The 23700-nt window shown below is 35.6% G+C and overlaps 2 protein-coding genes across 2 annotated transcripts in view; one reads left to right on the top strand and one right to left on the bottom strand.

Moving 5' to 3' along the window:
* Mur89F (Mucin related 89F) overlaps positions 1–1492 on the bottom strand; it is a 47067-nt gene extending 45575 nt beyond the window's left edge. The window contains exon 1 of the mRNA XM_074089258.1: positions 1261–1492. The gene's annotated coding sequence lies outside the window, so the exon portion shown is untranslated. The remainder of the gene's footprint in view (positions 1–1260) is intronic.
* Positions 1493–10431: 8939 nt separating this feature from the next.
* Positions 10432–17941, top strand: LOC141429085 (28 kDa heat- and acid-stable phosphoprotein-like). The gene is made up of 6 exons (XM_074089272.1): positions 10432–10610; positions 10720–10810; positions 13221–13323; positions 13647–13777; positions 14184–14369; positions 15884–17941. The coding sequence occupies exons 1-6, from the start codon at positions 10601–10603 to the stop codon at positions 15885–15887; spliced, it is 525 nt and encodes a 174-aa protein (XP_073945373.1). The 5' UTR covers positions 10432–10600; the 3' UTR covers positions 15888–17941.
* Positions 17942–23700: the final 5759 nt, after the last annotated feature.

The following is a 23700-nucleotide window of genomic DNA, read 5'->3' as shown; positions in this document are numbered from 1 at the left end:
GGCAGCATTCAAGATGGATCTTGCCCTCAAGTTGCTGTCTCATCATAGAATGCCCTAAGAATTACAATCATTGTTTGAACAGTTCAGCTCTAAAAGCATCGGAACACTCCAACTGTACATATTTTCATATTTCACAAAAGCTCGTAATTTTTTATTACGTACTGTTTTCTTATATGAATATTTAAAAAAAAAACAAATTATTGCGTTACTTTTTAAAATCGCGGCCAACGACCAAGAAGAAGCAACACCTGATATTAGAGATGGTCCAGTGGCAGGTCCATTTTCTGAGTGGGTTTTGTGCCCCTGGACTGAAAAGTTATGTAGTGATTATCCAAATTATTAAAATGATTCCATCTAACATGATTGTAAACGTTCCTAAAAAAATTTACTTAAAAAATAAACATCAAAACCAACCAAGCGTATATTAATTTTTTCCTTTAGTTTCTTACGTAATAAATATTGAACAGGGGGAAGAATCGGATTTTTCTTTTTTTTCTTATTTATGGGTCAAAAACTAGTAAAAAACGTCTTACGTAATAATAGAATGGCCCCTTACGTTATTCTTGGGTGTAAATTATGCAATACAATTAATAAAGGGTCTCCTTGGTTGTACTTACTTATGCTGTAAAATGTACGTAATAAAAAATGTATTGTTTTCTGTATAAAAAAGTATGTTAATTAAATAACTGAAAACCTCAGACACTTTTATTTTATATTAGTTTATTGCATTTGTTTGGAAATGCCCTAATTATTTAAAAAATATATTATTCCTGTGTTTCTACTTAATTTCTAGCTCTACACTCGCAATTTGCACTTGTCCGTTGCGCTTCCCCGTTTTTAAATAAAATTAAACTGACAGAAAAACAACAAGTTTTAAACTAAGTATCTAAATAGTATACAACCTCACTACGAGTAAAACATTTATTTGGCTCATGCTGCATTCGTAATTTTTAGAGCAGGCATAATGAAAGAAAGGTTTTCTTAAAAACATAACCTGCTTTAAAATATAAAAATATTCTACTCTCGATCCTTAACAAACTAAGTGCTTATAGGTTTAAAGTTATTTAATAAACACCTTTATACCTATTATGGTCGGAATACTACCATTTTACCGCAATAACAGCTTAACATCTCTAGATAATTGGAACATACAAGTTTCGCGTCAAAAAGACTTCAACGAGTGCATTCTAAGTCTGTCTCAAATTACTTAACTACTTTTATATATAATTATTTTAATTCAGACATAGAAAAAAAACTTACCTTTAATTTAATTTAGCAACACTTAAAAAATCACGAACACTCAGAAAAAAGTTTGCAATAGGAAAACTATTTCTAGTAACAAAATACTGGCTAGCCAAAATATTCCTGCGACCACAATTTAAAAACAAAATAGTTCTAAATCCAAAGTGAACTTTCCCGCGGGCGCGTTCGTGCGGTAGTGGCAGGCGTTTTTCGCGCAGGGGCTGCCAGCGTCCTTGCGTAGCGGACAAGGTCTCGGCGAGGCTGTATGTGGACGCGCGCCGTGGTTCCTTCGCCTCTTATACGTACGACCAAACTAACAGATGCTGACGAGCCAAGGGGCTGAAAAAAAGCTAAGTAGACTAAGCTACTTTGAATAGCTGTGAGTGATTTAAGTACTGGGATAGTTTTTAATACATTAAGTAATTATTATAATTTCCACTTCTCATGCTCGTAAAGTTCGTGTTTATGCTGTATCTAGGCGACATAAAATGACTTTTTATGCTCTAGTACAGGGTTGCTCAAAGTGGGGTACACGAACCCCTAGGGGTTCGCTATTCGACGGTAGGGTATTTGTGAATTAGAGACGGCTACCATAATTTGATACGTAATTTTATATTCTATTACAAATATTTTTTATTTCAAAAAAAGTATTTTGATCAACAAAGTCGAAATAAGAAATGTTCATATTGGGTCATATCAATTGAGTATCTAAATTTTATGTAAACAAATCAGTCACAAAAAAATTATGACCGTCTTGAAATTATACAAGATTGAAATACTAAGCCATCCGACACGATTTAATTTAAATGTAAACCTTTTATTTAAAATTTTAAAACAGTCACGTTCTGGCCCTCGTTAAAGCTTCACTGAATATAATGATGCACTTTAACGTTGTCCTTATCTCCTACCGAATTAAAGAAACCAATCAATCTTAACTAACAAAGTAAAGCGTTGTGTTTTTAATTAAGAGCTATACCGCGGAACCTGAAACAAAATGTCCGATATAAAAAACGATAATGCCCCGAATTCCTTCCCTCGCAAAAAGATTAATGTGTCCCACACAAACCGTTACGTCGCGATATGAGTACCATCGGAAGGGAATTTATCTCTTAACAAAACGTATATTAAATTCTGTGTAATTGCATACATTTTTCAAATCAGTTGAAGTGAATAATTGTCCAAGAATATGGTTATATTTTTCATTTTTAATATTTAGGTTAATTGTTATTATTAGAGTAAATTGCATACGGCACAGATTATTTTAATCCTAAAGCTGCGGGATATGCCATTTTGTCAGCATAAAGAAAAAAAAGTGCTTGTTCTTCAATTTTAATTTTGAATATTAGTACCTACTGACCTTAGTGTATTTTTCGAATTAATACCTAGTTGATTAGGTAATTGGGTGTATAATATTTTCCGAATATTTAATTACGCTGCCTTGGTGAAATTCAATTAAAAATAAATCTCTACTATTCGTATCTTTTGTCAATTATGTTTTTATTTTTATTTTACACAAAAAATAATTTACATAGATAGCTATATACAATCCTTGTACAAGTGTAAATGTATAATGCACAAAATATTTTTGAGTGGGTCAGATAATTATTATTATTTATTGTATGTTTCACTAAACTATATAAGTAAACTATACGAGTAGGTATAGTTACTATATAATATGGAGTTGAAATCCTCTCTGATGTAAGGACATCACTAAGGAGCGGTCGTAGAGTTTCGTTAACTCATAGCATTTAGTTTTCAGCGCTTATAGGAACTGTATCCCTTGGATGCCAATTGCACAAAATATACAGTTAGTTTAATTAAAAAGCTCAGTGTAATTTACAGTTATCAACTATATGTAACTATAGTGTTTATGGCCATTTTGTGAGCTTTTTGGAACACGTTTTGTAAAAGGACGCAGTAAATATCATGTCCTGTACGATAATGTTGGCAGTTAACCGCTACAATGAGGAATGGAGGTGTGTTCGATGATACAGTTTTTTTGTAAGCAATATAATATAACAATGTATTTTCTTACTATAAATTGACCGAAAACAAAAAAATGCGCCCAAGGTATAAAATTTATAATTATCAAAGAATTACGATTTCAAGTGATCAATAATTTTGATTTAGGTAAGTATTAAAAACTTATTGATCGACTTCAAAAAACCGGCCAAGCACGTGTCAGGGCTCGTGCAGTGTAGGGTTCCGTACTAACATGCGGCAAGCTTAGAGCAACACGGGCTTCCTCCGGTAGGAAGCCCGTGTTGCTCTAAGGCGGCAAGTATTCAATATTAAATTTTGATCGACTATATTGGCATTCTGAGAGGAGGCGTGTGCCCAGCAGTGGGACGTATATAGGCTGGGATGATGATGATATTCGTTAACTCGTTGAGCCTATATAAGCTGTGATAGTTTTCATTTAAAGACGTGGCATACATTAAAATTTATTACGATTTTTACCAGTTTGTTCACGCCAATGCTACTATTACGCCAACGTTTACTTAGCTTGTAAAGGGAACACTTCATAATGAGTAGTGAAACATGCCTTTTAGCGTATTAATTTTGCAAACTGATCCCGAAATCGAAAATGATCTAAATTAACAAACCTATAATAAATATTGTTGAAAGACTTATATCCAATGATGCCACAAACTATGTATTCAGAAGAGAAAAAAAACCACTTTACGTGTACTGCGTGTACATAGGTACACTAAAAAAATATTTTTTAAATATGTTATTTTACCACTTTGTCCACGTGGATAATATCCATGCAAAGTTACAGCTTCTAAGAGTATCTAAGCTAAGCCGCGGAAGGAGGGATGGACATGACGAAACTACATAATAATTATATACATGTTCCTTGTAGGACTACGAAACCCTAAAAAGCGTAGACATTATACGGGTAACTAAAAAAAACAAATAGGATAATCTACCCAATTTATAAAGGCTCAATCTTACCCTGAGAAATGGTAAAAAGTTGGCGAACCTCGCGGTTTCTTAACGAGGTCACGTGTGCCATTTTTTCTTCACTTTCTTTAAATCTATTTCTCGATCTTCAATCGTATAGTGTTTACATCAAAACAATCGTCAAAACATTAGAATTCGGTGTCGCGTACGCAGCTTACATAGTAAATTGTCATTCAGCCTTGACTTGACAATAACCGCTTGTAAATCGAGGTGAATGATTCGTGCTTAGGTTTTAGGCGGTTTCTGTAACAGGATAAACCTTTAATTCATCATCATCATCATGTCGGCCGTAGGACGGCCACTGTTGGACACAGATCTCCCCATTGACCTCCAGTTGCTTCGGTTGGAAGCGACCTGCATCCACCATGAATCAGGTCATCTCGTTGGTGGACTGGACGTCCTACGCTGCACTTGCTGATCCGGTGTCTCCATTCGAGAACTTTTCGGTCCCAACGGCTATATTCTGTTCTCCGTGGCCCGCCCATTGCCCCACTTCAACGAGCTAATTCGCTTGGCTATATCGGTGACTAAGTACTACGAATTTCTGATCCCGTAGAGAAACCCCGAGCATTATATAGTTCTCTCCATAGCTCCCTGACCTTTGATTATTTGAGTAAAATTGAAGAGGCCGTCGTACATGGTTACCATTCGTCAGGATCTGCTGGCTGACCGAAATTAGGTGTACCTACTTCTCTCCAGAATATCGCCGCATTTTGCGATGGTAAGTTGATGGAAATGGTCTGTGATAATGAGAACTGTCCTATTTGCGTGTATCTCTTGTTATATTCATGATAAAATATTTGCATTACTATCGGGACTTTTTAAACTCAAAACTGCATGATAGCGCTAATCTCCCGAACGGTAAATGTCAAGATTTATCAATACTTAACAATACAAATACTGGAATTCTTACTGTCGCGCATCGGTATTTTGATTGATGGGGCAAGGAAGTTTAGTAAAAGGATGTAGGTACAAATGATGGTAATTCAGGGGCCATTTGGAAAAATATTTAAAGACTAGTCGAGGACATCAAGAAAGTTTAAATATTAGAAATAACAAAATTACAAGTGTTTTGGGAACAGCTCTACCTTTCGGCTAACAATCGGTCAAATGCGAGTCAGACTCGCACACTGATGTGTGCCTACTCGTACTTGTGGGTATTCAGATATCCCAATTTTAGTAGAGCCCCTCTGTAAGGAAAATGCACCTATCCAGTGAGGTGTCATTTTAGATAGTTGGTTACTAAATAGACAGACAGACATAAAAGATGTTTAGACATTTCTTATTATGTTCTATAAGAGCTACCTTCATACCAAATTTGAAGTTTTTAGGACAACCGGAAGTACTTACGCTATAGGTTTTACGGTTAGGTACGGCAATTTGTATAGAAACTGGTTTGACTTAAAAAAAAAATATATTCATTTTAGCTTAATACCTTCATGCGGTCCTAAATAAAATGTTGTAAAAGCGGTACCTATTCCCTGACGAACAGACAGACGGACAGCAAAATGATTCTATATAAGGGTTTTTTTGCGGTACGGATCCTTAAATAAAAGAAAAGAAGTGGTGTAAAAACTAGTCACAATGTATTTTGTAGTGGCAAGGAGTCTACAGTCAGCAACAAAAATATACATATTTGAAGTGCCTAAAATATATAACCTACCTACAGGACTTTATTGCTTGAACGAACATTATTAAGGTCGTGTATACATATTTTTGGCACTTTGGCTGTATTCATATCTTTATTCTTCTTTGTCTTAATCTGACTGTACCAGATTTACATTTAAATTATTATTATTTTCCTTATCATGCCCTGAAGGAGTAGGTAAATTTTTTTTCATTGGATTTTTTTTTTTACTTAAGTTCAGTTTAATTTATTTTTATAACAAATCAAAATAACTACACAAACCAAAATTTTACAAAACTAAAAATTACAAATAAAAAATACCCTGGAGATCACCCACTTGGGGCATCGTCCCCAGGACGGAGGCCGCATCGCCCCTCAGCACCGCCAAGCTTAGGCGCTGGGCAAAGAAGGTACCAGCCCTGATGGTCGCCTGAGACGCCGAAGAGCTTGTCCGACACTTCTTTTACGAATTCTTTGGAAAATCCGTATGTACCTAACTATAAGTTACACCTGACTAAGTTTTAAGTGCAATGGAATGCAGACCATAATAATTTATATATAAATCTAGGTATATATATATATCTAGTGCCATCCACGAAGACGCGTGATTTTGTCAAAATTAGACATTAATGACATTAGTAATAAGAACCACGGCACGCGTCATCGTGAATGACTATAAAAAAAACTCAGCGCCGTACCTAGATAGATTCCAAAAAAAACTACTCATGTGTTGCCAATAAAATGAAAAAGTTTTGCATCGGCGTAAGTTTTAACTTTTCTAAATAACATACATACTTAAGTTATTTATTTATTTATACTTAATTGTAAAGTTAAAATTTAATGCAACCGCATAAATAAATAATTTCATTTCAATATTAATTTCACCTACAGTTGAAACTGTTTCGTAGTAGAAAAGTTCATATGACAGTGGTAATACTTCAGGTTTTAACAACATTTGGATACTATTAATTAATCTCATAATTTGCGTGCCTGTATACTATTTATAAATACAGCAGAAGGTGACACCGGAGCGTTGGAGATCGTGTATTGATCATGTGATTAAATAAAATAGAAGACAGAATTATGCAGTTAGATGTTTTAATTGATGATGTGGTCGAACCTTTTATAATTAATACGGATGAGGATGAACTAAATTGTTCGGAAATTGAAGATTTAATAGATATTCATATCACCATTATTGTTGTTTTTATTAATAATAAATAGTTCGTAACTCCTTAGTCACAGTGTAAAAATTAGTTTGTATGTTTGTCAGTCAAACTCGTAAAAATGGCTCAATAGATGTAATACATTTTGGCACATGTATAGTTCAAGACCAAGGTATTCATGTGCAACACACATTGTACACAATACGGTATGCGTAGGTATATAGAAAACATCAACAACTTGGGATAATCTTTACACTTAAATAACAACAAAATATTATTATGACAATTTTTTATTGATGTGCATATGGGTTGGTTACATCTGGAACGTTACAATGACAATGACACTTGCAACAGAAAGAAAGAAAGAAAGAAAGAAAACATTTATTCGTGACATTACATGACGTGAAGTGACATAAGAATAATAATAATAAAAACAGAAATAGAATTCGCGCTGTCATCGTTCATCCACCATTACATCTCATATTTCGTTTTCTAGAATTTTTACCGTACAGTGATGTTCGGCCATCTTTGGTAACTTTTTTGGAATATATATACGGCGTTGAGTATACCTATAATCATGCATAATTGAATCAAACCATCCTACTAATATAATAAAATGTGAAAGTTTGTGATTGAGTGAGTATGTTTGTTACTTCTTCACGCTGAAACGGCTGGACGGATTTGGATGAAATCCTACTAATATTATAAATGTGAAAGTTTGTGAGTTAAACGGATTTGGATGAAATTTGGCAAAAAGTTAGTTTATAACCTGGATTAAAACATAGTATACTTTTTATCGCGATATTCCCAAGGGATAGGGATAAAATCTGGAACTAATAATCTCTGGGCATAGAGTCATAAAATTTGGTATGTAAATAGCTGAACATCTGGAATAACACATAAGCTACTTTTTATCCCTATATTCGTACGGGATAGGGATAAATCTTGAAAAAACAACCGCTGAGTCATGAAATTTGGTATGTAGATAGCTGGATATCTAAAATAACACATAGGCTATTTTTAACCGACTTCAAAAGAGGAGGAGGTTCTATTTTCCAATGTTTGTATTTTTTTTGTACCCAAATATTCTTACGGGATGGGGATAAAATCTTGAAATAATAACCGCTGGGCTTAGAGTCATGAAATTTGGTATGAAGATAGCTGGACATCTGGAATAACACATAAGACTATTTTTTATCCCGATATTCCCACGGATAGGGATAAAATCTCGAAATAACAACCGCTGGGTGTACAGTCATGCATGAAATTTGGCATGGTTGTTATATAATATAACGTCAAAGAAAACCACGATGTAATTTTAGGGAATTCCCACGAGAATTTAATAAAATCCCGGAATTTCAATTCAACTACTGTATTAATGATTTACGCGTGCGAAGCCGCGGGTATACGCTAGTCATAGATATTATTTACCTAGTGCTAAATGCGTTACTTGATAATTAATTTGTACTTAATAATTAATTAACTAATATTGTTCTGTATTGTACCTAATAATCAAATTAAATTCAAAAGTTCATCGATCGTATCCTGCAAATAAAAAAATTGGTTTAAATTATGATAATAAAGTGTGAAACTTAGCAAAAAATACTACAGGTTATTAACCTCCACTGTGACATTTAGGCGCCGTCATGGGTTAAGTTCACGCAGCAAAGTATCACACGTCTGTCTTTATAATGAAATGACAATGACTCATTCATCAATGACGATACTCGTATAACGTCTCGGAAAGCTTACCTTATATTAAGTATTACCTGCCCTGCCCAGTGAACGAACACTCATCTCTTGCATTCATACAAATCTGAAGTGATTGAAAGATAAATAACTTAAATGAAATACCTACATAAAAATTTTGCCCACAGTAGTTCCATACTTTAAGAAAATTTATGGTTGACAAAAAAAATGGGATTGGATTTATTAAATTCTTTATAGCTTTCTTAATCTTTATTGAACACCAAGGGACATTACAACGCAGTACTTACCTATAATAAGTTAGGTAGTGATTTAACAAAAACGGAAAAAGCGTGTAGGTATATTTTTATGAAAGTACCTAATTGTTATGACGGTTGTGGTGTATGCATAAATTGACCAAGCGTAATGATTAGGTAAACATTTATAATCTACCACAAGGAGACGAAAGTGTGCTACTATAAAATATATTTTTTAACTTTTGGTTAGTTATATCTCGTACAAAGTAACCAAAAAAATGTTTGACTATTGTTCTATTCTATACTTGCAAAAAGAATATATTTTCAAAACAAAAACATTGTTTTTTATCAAGATTACAACTCGCCACATTTGGATTACGTTTTATTTTTACGCAACTTCTGTTGGACGTGAAATAAGTACCTACCTGCGCGTTACTATAGAACCTGATCTGGCATAAAAATAGACCAGTTGTAGAAAGGACTGCTATTAGGACGCCGACCAGGACATTTACCTTTACCTTGGTTCTTTTTTATTTATTCTCCTTTAGATGCGCTTCCAATACGCTATTAACTGGTCCCACGGCCAAGACGTGTATTGGTTTCATTCAACTCATAATGAGTTTTTAAGTCACCCGTTGCCATAAGATAATAATAGTTTTCATAAAAAATATGTTAGTAATGTTAATATTTTCTAAATTTGGCGCCATCATACTCAACCCATTTTCCCGCTAAATTAGGCTTTCACTACCACAGATAAATTGAAAATGATGGGGTGACACCTCGGTGACACTCTTTCCCGGCCCGGATAATAACGACATGGAAATTCCGGCCCGGATAATAACGACTTGGAAATTCCGGCCCTGTTTTTCGTGTACACGCCCATAGAAGCTCATGTCAGTTTCTATGGGCGAGTACACGAAAAACTGTGTCGGTATTTCCATGTCGGTATTATCCGAGCCGGGAAAGTGTCAACCAAACGATGCATGGAAAAAAGAGAAACAAAAAATTTTGTGTAAGTACTTATACAATTTTCTCCATGTCTTCTACGAAATTTTGAATAACCTGGCAAATGAAAACACGATGAGAGATATGAAAACACGTTAGAGTGAAACTCATGTGAAACCCAAACCCAATAGAGTCTACAGATAGAAAAATAATTATTAAAAGGATGTAAAAGGAACGTGTGGGACGAAAGACCGTGGTGGAATGAAATAAATATTATAACCAACATTATAAAAACAAAAAGAGAACAGTTTCTGGGAATGAATTTATTTCTGTTCTGAGCTTTCTTTTACGCACAACACAAATTTCATCAGAAAAAAATACTGTGATCTCCATCGTACTAAGTACAATAAAAATTAAATGATATTAAAAAATACGACCGGCGGCATCACGAAGTATTTGTTTAAGTTGGTTGGCTAGCCTGATACACAAAATCAAGAAATGACGTCTCACGTCCCTTTGGTACACGAAACGAAACGAGGCAAGGCGAGGCCCCATGGAATTTTATATTTTATCTGTGCTCTAGTTCCGGCAAGAACGTCAACTCTAAATTTGTACGATAATTCATTTTGCTGAATAAAATCTTTGCGCGCTGACAAACTGATTACAGTTGTTTTATTATTTATCTCAAGCAGTTTTTCTGTCAATTCAACATGCCACGTGGTAAGTGTGTCATCTCTTGGCTCTTGTTTTTTTTTCAATGTCGATGCAATGTTACTAGAAAAAATGTGCTTTCTCGTTGTTTTCATGTTGTACGTTTAATGTTTTCCAGGAAAATACACCAATCACAAGGGCCGCAATCGCAAGTTCACCAGCCCTGAGGAGCTGGAGGAGCAGCGAAAACAAGAAGAATTGAAACAAAAGTAAGTCATGTTGCATTACGCATTAGAATCTATTTGTATCTGAATTTATTGTTCTGTGCGTCAATCGTTAAGAAGCGGGCGTTAAATATCCAGAAAATAATATTATAAATAATGACATTGATTCTGTCTGTTTGACACCTTTACATTTTGCTACTCTTGCATATCTTCATGTTTTACAAGATAAGATATTGGCAGGTTCCTGGAAAAGGACAAAGGAGTTCATCTCTATTATGTGTTGTATCTTTTCTATAGTACCTATTTTCTATACTATCTGTGTTTTATGTTTGTTTATTTGTAGTATTATGTGTAGAACTTCTGAACTGAATAGTTTTCTTACACTAATCCTAATGGAAAGCTACAATGGCTAGTGAGACTACATTAAACTTAGTTGACAGTAACTTAAACCCACTTTTATATAAAAAAATCCAGTATAATTAACAACTCCAAATATATATTTTTTTAAACTAATTTGGATAGTCAAAAATTATGAAAAAATATAAACCCTACCGTCACCTGCATTAATATCTGCATCAGCAGAGCATGCAAAAATATCTGACAAATCCTGCTGGCCCAAGTAATAGAGTTGTATCAGAGATTTATGCACAGCTTGTTGTATCTAATATTGGTGGTTATTATTAATTATTGAGCTATTCATAATAGAGATAAATCAGTTTTTCCCAGCATCATGTATATCTAACTAGCTTACAGGTATTGCAAAACTACATTTCATAGCACATTATATTAATGTTGAGCTACCAACAATGAATTAACCTCAATATTTTGAATGAACATTTTTGTGCTGTTTTTTTTTTCAGGCAATTCTATCTCCATCTCCACATAAATATTGCATCATGCATACATTATTGTAAATTTTTAGAAGCTTAAGTACCTTTATTTACATTTCATTTTATCACTAGCTTTAAGCTACACCCATAGATAAAATCGAAAATGCCATCATGTGGAACATTTACAATCTTTGCTGGGTCCACACGTTTGGCAAATGCCGACAAACAGGACAATTTCTATCTTACTCTAACATATGACTGCGTCCTGTGCATTTGTCGGCGCTTGCCAAAAGTGTGGATTCAGCCTTAGAATATGGTCTGCTTGAACAACACTATCTATTGATTGCAGAGAAGGTAAGATATCATCTTGCTTGAAAGCTTCAATGTCTTTATAGTGCATACTTTTCTTGCTTGAATTTCAAACATTATTAATAAAAACAGAAAGTTGAATTGAGATGTGAGCAGAGAGTATGCAAAAGTCATAAAGTTAGACCAGCAGTTCTCAAACTTTTTTGACAACGGAGCTCTGTTGGAAAACTAATTATTTTCCGGAGCTCTAAAATAGTTAAAAGCAATTTATTTGATAGGCGGTTGTACTTTGCAAAGTACATCATAAGTTTTTATTTTGATTATGGATTTGCAGAGCCCCCGCAGAAGCTTGGCAGACCCCGGGGGCTCCGCGTAGCACACTTTGAGAATGGCTGAGGTGGACAATCAATGTCAGTAAACAACCCATGCTGCTCTCTCTTCAGCTCACAATTCTATTTAATGCTAAACAATTATTTTTTGCCATAAATAAAAATATATAAAGAGATTCAATAGTTTGTTTGTACAACTTATGCCTCTTAACATACAAACTTTTAAAAGGGGCAGCAACCTTCAGTATTTTACTAGTATTGTACCACATACTACCCGTGATGTCATTATGTGACTATAAGACCTTAAAAGGGAGTCCTGAGTAAGGACTTACAATACACTGTCTTTACAAAAGGCTCCATTTGTATTTCATATCTAAAATTGTACTCTAGTTTTATTCTTGTTGGAACTTTCATGTTTTACAAGTGAATAACCTAACCAACAAAAAGTTGGAAAACCCCCGACTTTGTCACTTTAAAGTTCAATATCTAAAAAACGGCTGAACCGATTTTGATAAAACATGTCTAAGAACCATCGCTAGAAAACGTGCTTTCAATTAAAAAAAACCGCATTCAAATCGGTCCACCCGTTTAAGAGCTTAAGAGCTACGGTGCCACAGACAGACAGACACACACACACAGACATACTGACACATAGCGGTCAAACTTATAGCATCCCTCTTTTTGCGTTGGGGGTTAAAAACAAATCGAATCATTTGATCTGTCTTTTAATTTCAAATGTGATGCTGAACATCAACTAAATTCATTGTCATGATACTTTCTTTTTCTTTCATTCAAAACTATACCTTGACAACTTTGACAAGTTCGTACATGACACTTAATAGATTCCTGCCTGCCGCAGGTAGCCTCTGCTGCCTTTATCAAGTTTTTTTTTGATAAATGTGGCAAATGCCACAGAGTTTTACCGAGTGACACATACAAACTTTTCAAGGTATGCCTGTTACTCTATTGATGATGCAAATTCTCCAGGTGGAGAAAGGAGCATGGAGGAGATGAGTCCTCCAGCGAAGAAGAATCCGCTGACAACAAATCTGGCTCTGGCAGCAGTGATGAAAGTGACTCAGATGAAGATGTAATTACTTTCGTACATTAATAACATAACATTTCCAGCATGCGAAGATAAATTATCTTTTTGTTATTATTGAAAGCATAAACCATAGAAATAGTTTAAAATACAATCATCTTATTAAATGTTTCTTTGCTGACGCGTGCGAAGCTCTGAATCAGCATCACCAAATATGATAAACGCCATCAGGTCTGTTTGACTGTGTTAAAAGAAAGCTTGTGGAAAATCATACTTCACAGCAATGGTTATCCCAAAAATTATTCATGACGTAGAACGCGTCACTACGCAGCGGTCGTCATCCTAATTTCAGTTTAATTTGTTTTTTTCAGCATCCAACAAAAGCAAAGGGTGTATCTGGACTCATTGAAGTAGAAAATCCGAACAGAGTTGTGAAGAAGAATAAGAAATTATCCAATCTGAATAGTTCGTTAGGAGAAGGGGAGAAACCCCAATTATCTAGGTGAGTATCAAACAATTTAGTAGCGTTTTTTTTAATCTTTAACAGGGCTTAAGTACACTTAGGTGACTTGTCAGCCTCATAGGAAATCTCGGAAACGAACCATCAAACACCTATTTTGTAGCATCAAAGTTTAGACTTATGTTGGATAGATAGAACTACAATGAAGCAATGAACTTTTTCAGTTTATTGACATGGACCTCCGCAAAGTAACGCCTGATTCAATAAATTACAATGAAACCGTTAAGTGTAATCATGTTTCCATGTGATCCTGGAGCCATTTTATACTAGGTGCTCTGATACCACATACCAGTATAAATACCAATGGTTGCAGTTCATTGATATTGACCTCCGCAGCTCCGCAAAGTAAAAATACGCGTGAGTCATTTAAGTTTATTTTTTGTTTTAGACGCGAGCGTGAAGAGATAGAGCGACAGCGAGCGGCGGCGGCTTACCAGAAGGCGCACGCAGAAGGAAAGACGGATCAGGCGCGCGCCGACCTCGCGCGACTTGCCATCATTCGCCAACAACGAGAAGAGGCTGCTAAAAAGAGAGAGCAGGAGAAAAAGGCGAAGGATGAGGTGCCGAAGAAGAGGTGATGTTTACTTCACATTTAGGCTCAATACACACCATCAAAATTCTGGCTCCATTCATTTACTACTTTTATTTTGTAATAGTTCAAATCTTACTTGCTTGTTTGCCATCCAGGCGAATAAAAAAAAACACCCATTTTCATTGGTTTTTCTGATTCATTTGAGATTTGACATGTTCTTATGCCGATTGAATGACAATGAAAGTACCTAGCTGTGGTCAAAAAAGATACTTTCAGTAATAGTACAGGGATAGTACGCACGCACTATGCGGCTGACCGCGCGGTTTTAGGGCGCCATCCCTTTTCACTGTATCGCTTGAGATGGTGTGCTAAAATCGTGCGGCTAGCCGCATAATGCGTACATAGCCTTAGGAATTATTAAGGAGAGCACTAGAAGCCAGAAGTCGCAGACAGGCTTTCTGGGCCGAGCTTGGTAATTCCGATACAGCCCGCAAAACAAACAAAGTTTTATCATCACATTTGTAGGGAAACAAGCCTTTATTTCTTAGATTATAAAAAAAATACAACCAAATTGAACCTCCTTTTTTGAAGTCGGTTAAAAATGTGACGACACCTACTTGTTCAGAAAAGTAACCTAACCTAAGACGAGTGTACGTAATGGATGTACGGATGGGCTTTGATTCCGTTGCCTTTTCCAAGGCAGATACGAAAAATAAAGGCAGCGCGGCTGCATAAGTTGCAAACAGGCATGACAGATTTTGAATAAAAAAATATTGCAATATTTAAATAGTTTTATTTTGAGTTAATAACGGTATTGAATGTCATGTGCGAAATGTCTTTAAATCTGTTACTAAAAAAGAATAAAAAAATTAAAGCAAGGGTTTTGTTTCGAGTTCGGGTAAGAAACCTCTTTATTGAGCTGGAACCTGGACCATATTGGGGCCTATGTGGTGTCACAAATGAAAAATCAGTTACGGCCGTTGCAATTTCAGGAGAAAAGACCCGCGTTTTCTATTTAAAATCATTGCATACAAGTTAGCCTACCTGTAATATTAGGGCGCTGTTTATGAGTACCTAAATGTTCAACAAAAAAAAAATGTACTAAAATAATTTCCTCGCCCACCCGCGACCCCACGATAGCCAAGCCCATGCAAAATATGCGTGTTCATGCAGTTCCTCCACCTCCACACCGCAAGAACACACACAAATCACACAAACCTATCCATCACCACCACCACACCACACTGACGCGTCCTCGAACTCAACCAGAGCTCACCCCCAGAGCGACACAACCGTACACCATGCTACCAGTTGTTAGACTCACTTGTTAGTGTTGTTCTACTCAGTGATTTGTGTGTGTTCTTGCGGTGTGGAGGTGGAGGAACTGCATGAACACGCATATTTTGCATGGGCTTGGCTATCGTGGGGTCGCGGGTGGGCGAGGAAATTATTTTAGTTCATTGATATGGACCTCCGCAAAGTAACGCCTGATTCAATAAAAAAAAATGACATTGAAAATGTGTGTAATTTCTAACAAAACCTTTGTTTGTTTACAGGTAGACACGTTTAGTTTCGGATAGGACGTAAACGGACACCTTTTGCCATTTATCATGCTCATAATCTCAAACTAGCCTGCAAAATCTCAGTTCCCACAAATTCGACAAAAACGTGAAATAACTTGTGAGCACAGCCATATTGTGACGTACGGAATTGTCTAATACTACTTATCATGCATAATATATTTATTAAATCAATTTAATTTCATGACTGTCGTAGGCCGTAGCTGTAACATGTTTTTTTGATGTTATAGTTTTATTATTATTATTATAGCTCTTCCATTTAAATTTTAACTCGGAATATACACGTGTTAGTAACATCCGCTAGATGTCATTAGGTGTTGTGTCTCTCAGGTAACGCAGTCTGTTTGCGAATGAGATGTTGAGTCGTCGAGTATCCGTTAGATGTCACTGTTCGCAATGAAAGTTCATTGTTTGTACATTACTTCTTTGGCATTACCTCCCATATCTAAACCCGGATTTTTAATTCCACGGAAAAAATGTAAACAAAGTTTCGTCATTGTCAAAGTGTTTTTTCAGGGGGTTTCAAGGTATGGGCCCGTTAGAAATATTATATAAAGTTCAGTTGTTACCATATTTTTTATATTTTCGATAAAAGAGCCGTTTTTACGGAAGACAACTTATAAGTCGTCTTTTGACCGACAAGTACTTGGACCGGAGTCCATCCTTTCATATGAAAATAAACGAAAAACAACGGAAAACGTAACAATGAACGACTTAACTACAATTAAATATAACAACAATGTCGACAGTAAAAAAAAATAACAGAACAAGAGTCACTGGAAAACGATTAGGTACAGTCTCGAATGTTAGATTGAGTGACGTCTCGCGTCGAGCGGCCCACAGCTTAAAAACCCGGTCGAAATACCAGGACAAGAAATAAATTATGCATACGAAAACAGTACTCTATTTGTAAATTAATATATCATAGTGTAAATGCCAAAGTAAAGATTTTCATCAGTAAATTAAAATATTTTATCTTGATTAAGAAATACAGTTTTTTAATGGGAAGTCGATTTCTGGAAAATGTGGAAAGAATAAAATATCTTGAATTCTGCAAATGTTTTGTGATAACGGCAACACCTTTGTTTACATTTTTTCCATGGGATAACTGGGATTGGGAAATCTGGGTTTAATAGTATAAAACTGAAACTTAATAGTATAAAAAAAACTGAAACAGGCACTGCCGTTCTTAAGCGTGTGACCAATAGTGGTAAGAACGTTTATTATATTGTAATGCCAGTTTGTGAAACTTTTGCCCCTCGAAGTCACTTTGATGTTTGTAATTCTTTCACTGTATGAAACCGCAGCGCAAATCGCGATTTTTGATAGAACGCCTCTTCCGAGTGCGGTTTTCTTTACACAAGGATACTACCTATTCCTGTTTTATTTTTGTAATGTATGCTGTAAAGTAAAAAACCAAATTAGCTATTTGTCTCTGGAACAGTTCCCACTAAACGTGACGATATGTGACCGATTATTGAATCAAATTTTGGGGTATTTTATAAATGGCGCCACATTTTTTAGATACTGTAAAAGAAAGCACTTTATTAATATAGACCATCATAAAATCATTTTTATGTCAAACTGGGTGTTAAAAGTTATCTAATTAAATTGCAAATAATAAAAATGATTACAATTGCGCCCCCTTAGCTAAAGATTCATATATCTGTCGGAACTTAAGTGATGAACTTTGAAATTAATGACTGTGAGTATATAATTACTTATTCCCTATTATGTCACGAATTATGATGAATTTTAACAAATTTAATCTTATTACATTTTACCTGTTGATCCTAGCAATTATTTGTTTGTAAAATGCCCGAAACTACATTTTTTATAAAAAAATATGTTGTTACGATATAAATAGATATTGTGTAAATTGGAGGATATGTTAAATTTATCTATATTTACAAATCCACCATATAGTAAACTATGTATGTATGAAATTGCTTAGGTCTAATTTATTAGATAGTCTTACTAGACAATTTTATATGCGAATGTGTATATCTATACAATAAATTGAAAATTATCTTATTTTGTTGTTTCATTGCATTAGTTGCATATATACCTATATAAGTAGTAAGTAAAGTACACATACCTCTGATTGATTGATAATTTCACCACAAAAAAAAATGGGAATTCACTTATCAACGTGGAAATGTTTCAAATTAACTGTAAAGAGACAAGGCACTTAAATGTTCAAATACTGTTGGGGCTGACCTACTATACTAAGAAATACCTGTGCCACATTCCATTTGGCAATTTTCTTTAAATGTGAATATGTGATTCACACTTAACTTAAGGCTGACCTCTTTGTTCCCGTCTGGCAGGATAGGGAAGGAGAAGTGACCCCGGCCCGGGTGGAATATAGGATATCTTCCAGTGTCTGTCTGTTGCTAGAGATCGTATATTAAGAAATAATCAAATTTTTAGTCTGCTATCTTGAATCGTATCGTCACTGATATATAATTACAAAAAAATATTTTCGAACACTTTATGTGTATACGTATTATGAGTAGGGTAAAAAATTCAGCTGTCTATCTATTACGATTCTTGAAATACTGTTACAGAGAGACGAAATAAAATTTTAAAAAATCGTTTCTTCAGTAATTTATAATAATAATAACATGGAACACTTGACACCAATTGAGGTAGTCCCAAACTAAGCAAAGCTTGTACTATGGATACCAGGCAACCGATAAACATACTTATATTATATAGATAAATACATACTTAAAAAAAGTACATATTAAACATTCAAGACCCGAGAACACTTTCGTAATATTCATACAAATATCTGCCCCGACCGGGAATCGAACCCAGGACCTCAAGCTTCGTAGTCAGGTTCTCTAACCTCTTGGCCATCCGGTTGTCTAAAATTGTTTAAATAGGAAGCCGTGGTGGCCTAGTGGTTTGACCTATCGCCTCTCAAGCAGAGGGTCGTGGGTTCGAACCCCGGTTCACACCCAGAGGTTTTTCGAATCAGAAGTTTTTCGATATTCATGTGCGGAATTACATTTGAAATTTACCACGAACTTTGCGGTGAAGGAAAACATCGTGAGGAAACCTGCACAAACCTGCGAAGGGATTCAATGGTGCGTGCGAAGTTCCCAATCCGCACTGGGCCCGCGTGGGAACTATGGCCCAAGCCCTCTTGTTCTGTGAGGAGGCCCAGCAGTGGGACGTATATAGGCTGGGATGATGATGATGATGATTCCGTTTGTCACCCTTCGGGTACGAAACCATAAAAAGTAAAAACTATAAGTACGAAATGTGCCACAAAAGTTAATTCTGCCAATAATAATGTCTAGTGCGGCGGAGCGGGGATACACACCGGGAACATTTAAAATCCCGCCGAAAACTCGTAAGTTTTGTAATAAATCTCGAATTTAACGCGCATTTACCAGAATTCGCGATAAAGAACATTTTGTCAACTTCTCGTCAAGTCTTCGCAATTCGAGTGTTTGCATCGAAGTTTTTCAAACATTATTTTGCGATGGATAAGGTTTAGATTTCTCGTTGATGAGTTTCCGCCGCGTCTTGTAAAATAAACATAAATTAATTTGTTCTGAGGAAGGTAAGTTATTTATGAACTGAAGCGAAATTGTCTCTGTTTGTTACTTTACGGAAAGCGCAAGTTCTTAAACAGTTTTAATCGATATTCTGGGGTATCAACTTAACCATATGATGGGACGAGCGAACCCTGCAATGGCTGTTACCAAGCTTAACACTTCACGCGTCATTACCCGCAGAGGGTAATGTGGCATCGCAAGATACTCTTAAATGTATGCGCATAAGATATCAGTATCGTGTTGCATTGCTAAATATGTCGACAGTAAATCTTTGTCTGTAAGTAAGACTCGTGAATTCATTTTAGAACATTTATTAGCAAAATTAGACTGATATGACTTTGCTAATTGCTTCTTAACAGGTACCTCAATTTTATTTTCAACAGAATAAACAAAAACAAACATAATAAAACTTAAACTATACTTAGGTAGAAAATTTGGCCTAAATCGCCGTCAATGGGCAAGGTGCCCAGAAGGCTGGCCGTATTTCCTCGCTGTCAAGGGCAGACCTCTTGAGGGGAGGCTTGACCTTAAAGAAGGCCTAGTAGGTTACTGTTTGAGTAAAACAATAAGACGTTTTAACAATTTTTAATTAAAGCCAAAACAAAAAATAATAGGCCCAGTATGACAAAATAAAAAGTAAAAAGTATAACAAGGATCTCAGGTAGTAGATTCAAGCGATTTTATTGAGAGGTCGGTTCTGATTATTCGGTCTCTCTGGCCTACACTTCCCTGGAGTCGGAGAGAAGAACCCGGAGCGAAGAGGGCTGGCCATAGCAGGGGGGCGCTGTGCGAAATAGTAGCCGGGTCCGTTGCACCTTCAACGGGTCAAAGCAGTGGAACAGAATGAGTGTTCGGATCGCGATATCTAGTACGTTAGTACATATACAAATATCGATGTAGCCAGCCCTTTGGTCGCCAGAGGCCTCTATTAGGCGCGTCGACAAATCTTATAAATCAAGTATGGCTTCTTAGTAGGGACTTTTTGCGTCTAACACATTGTCAAGTTTTTTCGGGCAATTAGATAGTTATGTTCCTTCGTATATTGTATATTAACATCGTAAATTTTCCGCGTCGTCGCCCAGATTTCCGCGTGGCACGGATATGGGCGTCATTTATTTAATATGCGCATACATGAAAGTCTTTATGAAGACATTTTCTCCCGTAAAAATAACGGACGCCTTAAAATTCGTTTTTCTAGCCTAGTTCATTACGAGGTAAAAACTCCTTGGTAAACTTCAGTGTATTGTAGTTTTAGTTTTTGTCGTAAGACGATTGACGTCTTAGAATTTCTGAGATTAGCTAGCTTAGGTACCTACCTAATTAGGTACACAGGTCGATCAGGATTGGTATTATTGATTAGGTACTTACACCAATGTTGTGCACGTAACATAGATGAATATTTTACTTCCATTGCAAGCTGAATACAAGTTATCTTAAATAGCTTAGCTTATGTAGGTATCTATACCTACTTGGTTTGGAAAGGTTTTTAATTCAATGTAAATAAAACAACGTCAATTGGTGTCTTAAATATAAATTCTCCCATTAAACTATCTAAACATATACATTTTCTTTATTGAAATACAGCAGTCTAGCTTGTATTACAATGATAGGTAAGTAAAATGTTTAAAATCCTTGAATGTATGTACCAAATCTGGTAGCTAAAGTTTGTTTACATTTAGTTAAATACCTATCCAAAACAAGTATAAGTAACTTCACTCGAGAGCGTTTGCTACGAATCAACTTTATGGCCTCGACAGAGGAGCCGGTGGCGAATTAATCTTCGTGAACGGTTGTTGGTGTAAAGCCTAGCTACAGCCTTCCTCCTTGTTACTGTGGAACACTGCCATCGGCTACTCATAGGTGACCTTTGATAGAGAATTTTATAAGAAGAGATTGTGGAATGAGCTTTGAACTAAGACTATATTATATTACGGTGTTCCCGGACCGATATGACGGTTTTTTTTACTTTTTCGAAAAGAGCGTGCCTACTCCTAACCTAAAAGGCCGCTAACGCACTTGTGACTCTTCTGGTGTTTCAGGTGTCCATGGACGACGGTAATCGTTTACCATCAGGCGATCCGTTTGTTCGTTTCCCCTAAGACTTCCGTGAGACACGAACATAAGTAGGTATATAATTATTAAAATATGATATATAACTTTCAACACAAGTTTTTTAAACCAAAATTGTGTAACGTAATAAATTGATGGGTTTGATTTAATTTAATTTTTTTTTCTTCTTCTTTTAGAGCATTTAAATAAAAGGCTGTAATGCCTATATTTTCGAATTTTTTTCGACCAGCAAGGGCTTTTTTAGTGTCGTATTTAGTCATAGACTGTTCCAGAACTTCCGGAAATAACGTTATTATAACACAGCACACCTACGTGGTTAAAGTTCGAATTCGGGTTCCGCGGAGGCCGTAAATTCTCATTAAAGGCCGCCGGCGCGGTCAAACTACGAGATGCTAATTCAACTCGCGTCTGCTAGTGTGGACGGGAGGTATAGTCGGACTCCATAGGCCATTTATATTGCGTAAGACGTTTTTTGCCAATTGTTGACCCCTCCCCTATGTAAGAAAAAAATAAGAATAGGTAGAGTTTTATTTTTTGGTAATGATGAACTTTGGATTTTTTTTCACTGCGCATTGTTTGATCTTCGGGAGAATTATCAAGACACCTTCCATCCCCTTGTAAGAAAAGATATGAGATGGTCGTTTCTTCAATAGTCTGGTTTTTAGGGTTCCGTAACCAAAATAGCAAAAACAGAACCCTTATTTGTCCTTGTTTGTCCGTCTGTCTGCGGCTAAGGTTAGAAACTATTAGTACTAGAAAGCTGTAATTTTGCGTGGAATATGTAGCAATTCCACCGACAAAAATGTAAATTAAAATATAATAAATATACTTATAGATTAGGTGAATCACGAATCTATCAACGACTGTACCATGATAGTAAAAAATGTAAATTTAGCGAGATATTTGCATGCATGCAACAAAGTTCCGTCCCGCGAGTAACTGCAACAGTTTCACTGAATGCCTCTCCGGGGCCCGTGGACGGTGAAATATTAAACTGGGCTAATTTCGACATTTTCCCTATTTATCCCTATTTATTATTCCCTGAATCAAGTAAAACTCACCGCAAATTACTTGATGTGGATATTTATCCACATATTCTATAATATACTTAGATATGTGAAAATTTGTACCACATAATTGCGTTGCGTGCAAGTTAGCGGAAGCTCTTCACATAGCAAATTTCGTAACTTAACAAATCGTTAGAGTAGTTTCCAAGAGCCCCGACATAAATATAAATAAAAAAATATAAAAGAATTGCTCGATTAAAGAAATAACATTAATAATGTTTCTAGTCTCTAGGTACGGCTGCTTCTGGCTGCTTGCATTGTGCCCGAAACGGGCAGGTTGTTTTAAAAATAAGAATGTTAAATAGAGGGAGTGGTAGCTAGTAATTAATTAAAATTTGAATACTTATTAGTTACTACAGAAAAAATAAACTCGTCCCATACATGGTCTAAAGATTCATAGAAAATATCTTACAAATGGTCTTTAATGATAATTGTATTGATAAAATTAATAAATCGCAAAAACGTTTTTGCGATAAAATGGTATAAGGTTTACTTTTGTATGCAAAATTGGGCGATCTCCTAAATCATTTCGTCTGTAGCTTCTTTTGATCGATACTGCTGGCTAACTGGTTACCTGCTATTTTTCCACGTGTTCGTACAGACTGTACGAAATAGAAAAGGTATTGAACAAAGTGTCTAAGTTGCCCGGCGTGCAATAAATAATTGATAAATTAAATGGCAGAGAGCTTGGGCCAAACAGAATTAAAACTTTCCGGGAGGCTTCACCTAAATCACAGCTAGCTGATTTATATTTCACGCACCTTCCCGGTGTGGGGGCTCCTGAAATTCTGTGATCGTAATTGTGGCGACCGCATACGTGATAAAGTAATAATATTATGTAGCGTAACGTAATATAAACCAAATTCTGCACAAATGTTCATGTACAGTCAGCCAAATAAATAGATCTATCAATTTTGAAACAAGTTAGTTTGTAGTATTAATCGTTTATTGAAGTCTAAGAAAAATTAATAAGTATTCTATTTTTCTCTATAATCCTCTATTTATTTCTAGAGCACATCTGTCTCTTAAGACAAATACGAAATTTGTGCGCAGTATAAATAATTAGTTAGCAGTTAGGTACCCA

Source organism: Choristoneura fumiferana, chromosome 6, assembly GCF_025370935.1.
Source record: "Choristoneura fumiferana chromosome 6, NRCan_CFum_1, whole genome shotgun sequence".
Classification (NCBI taxonomy): Eukaryota; Metazoa; Arthropoda; class Insecta; order Lepidoptera; family Tortricidae; genus Choristoneura; species Choristoneura fumiferana.
Note: the sequence above shows the minus strand (reverse complement) of the source record. Positions and strands in the feature narration are given on the sequence as shown.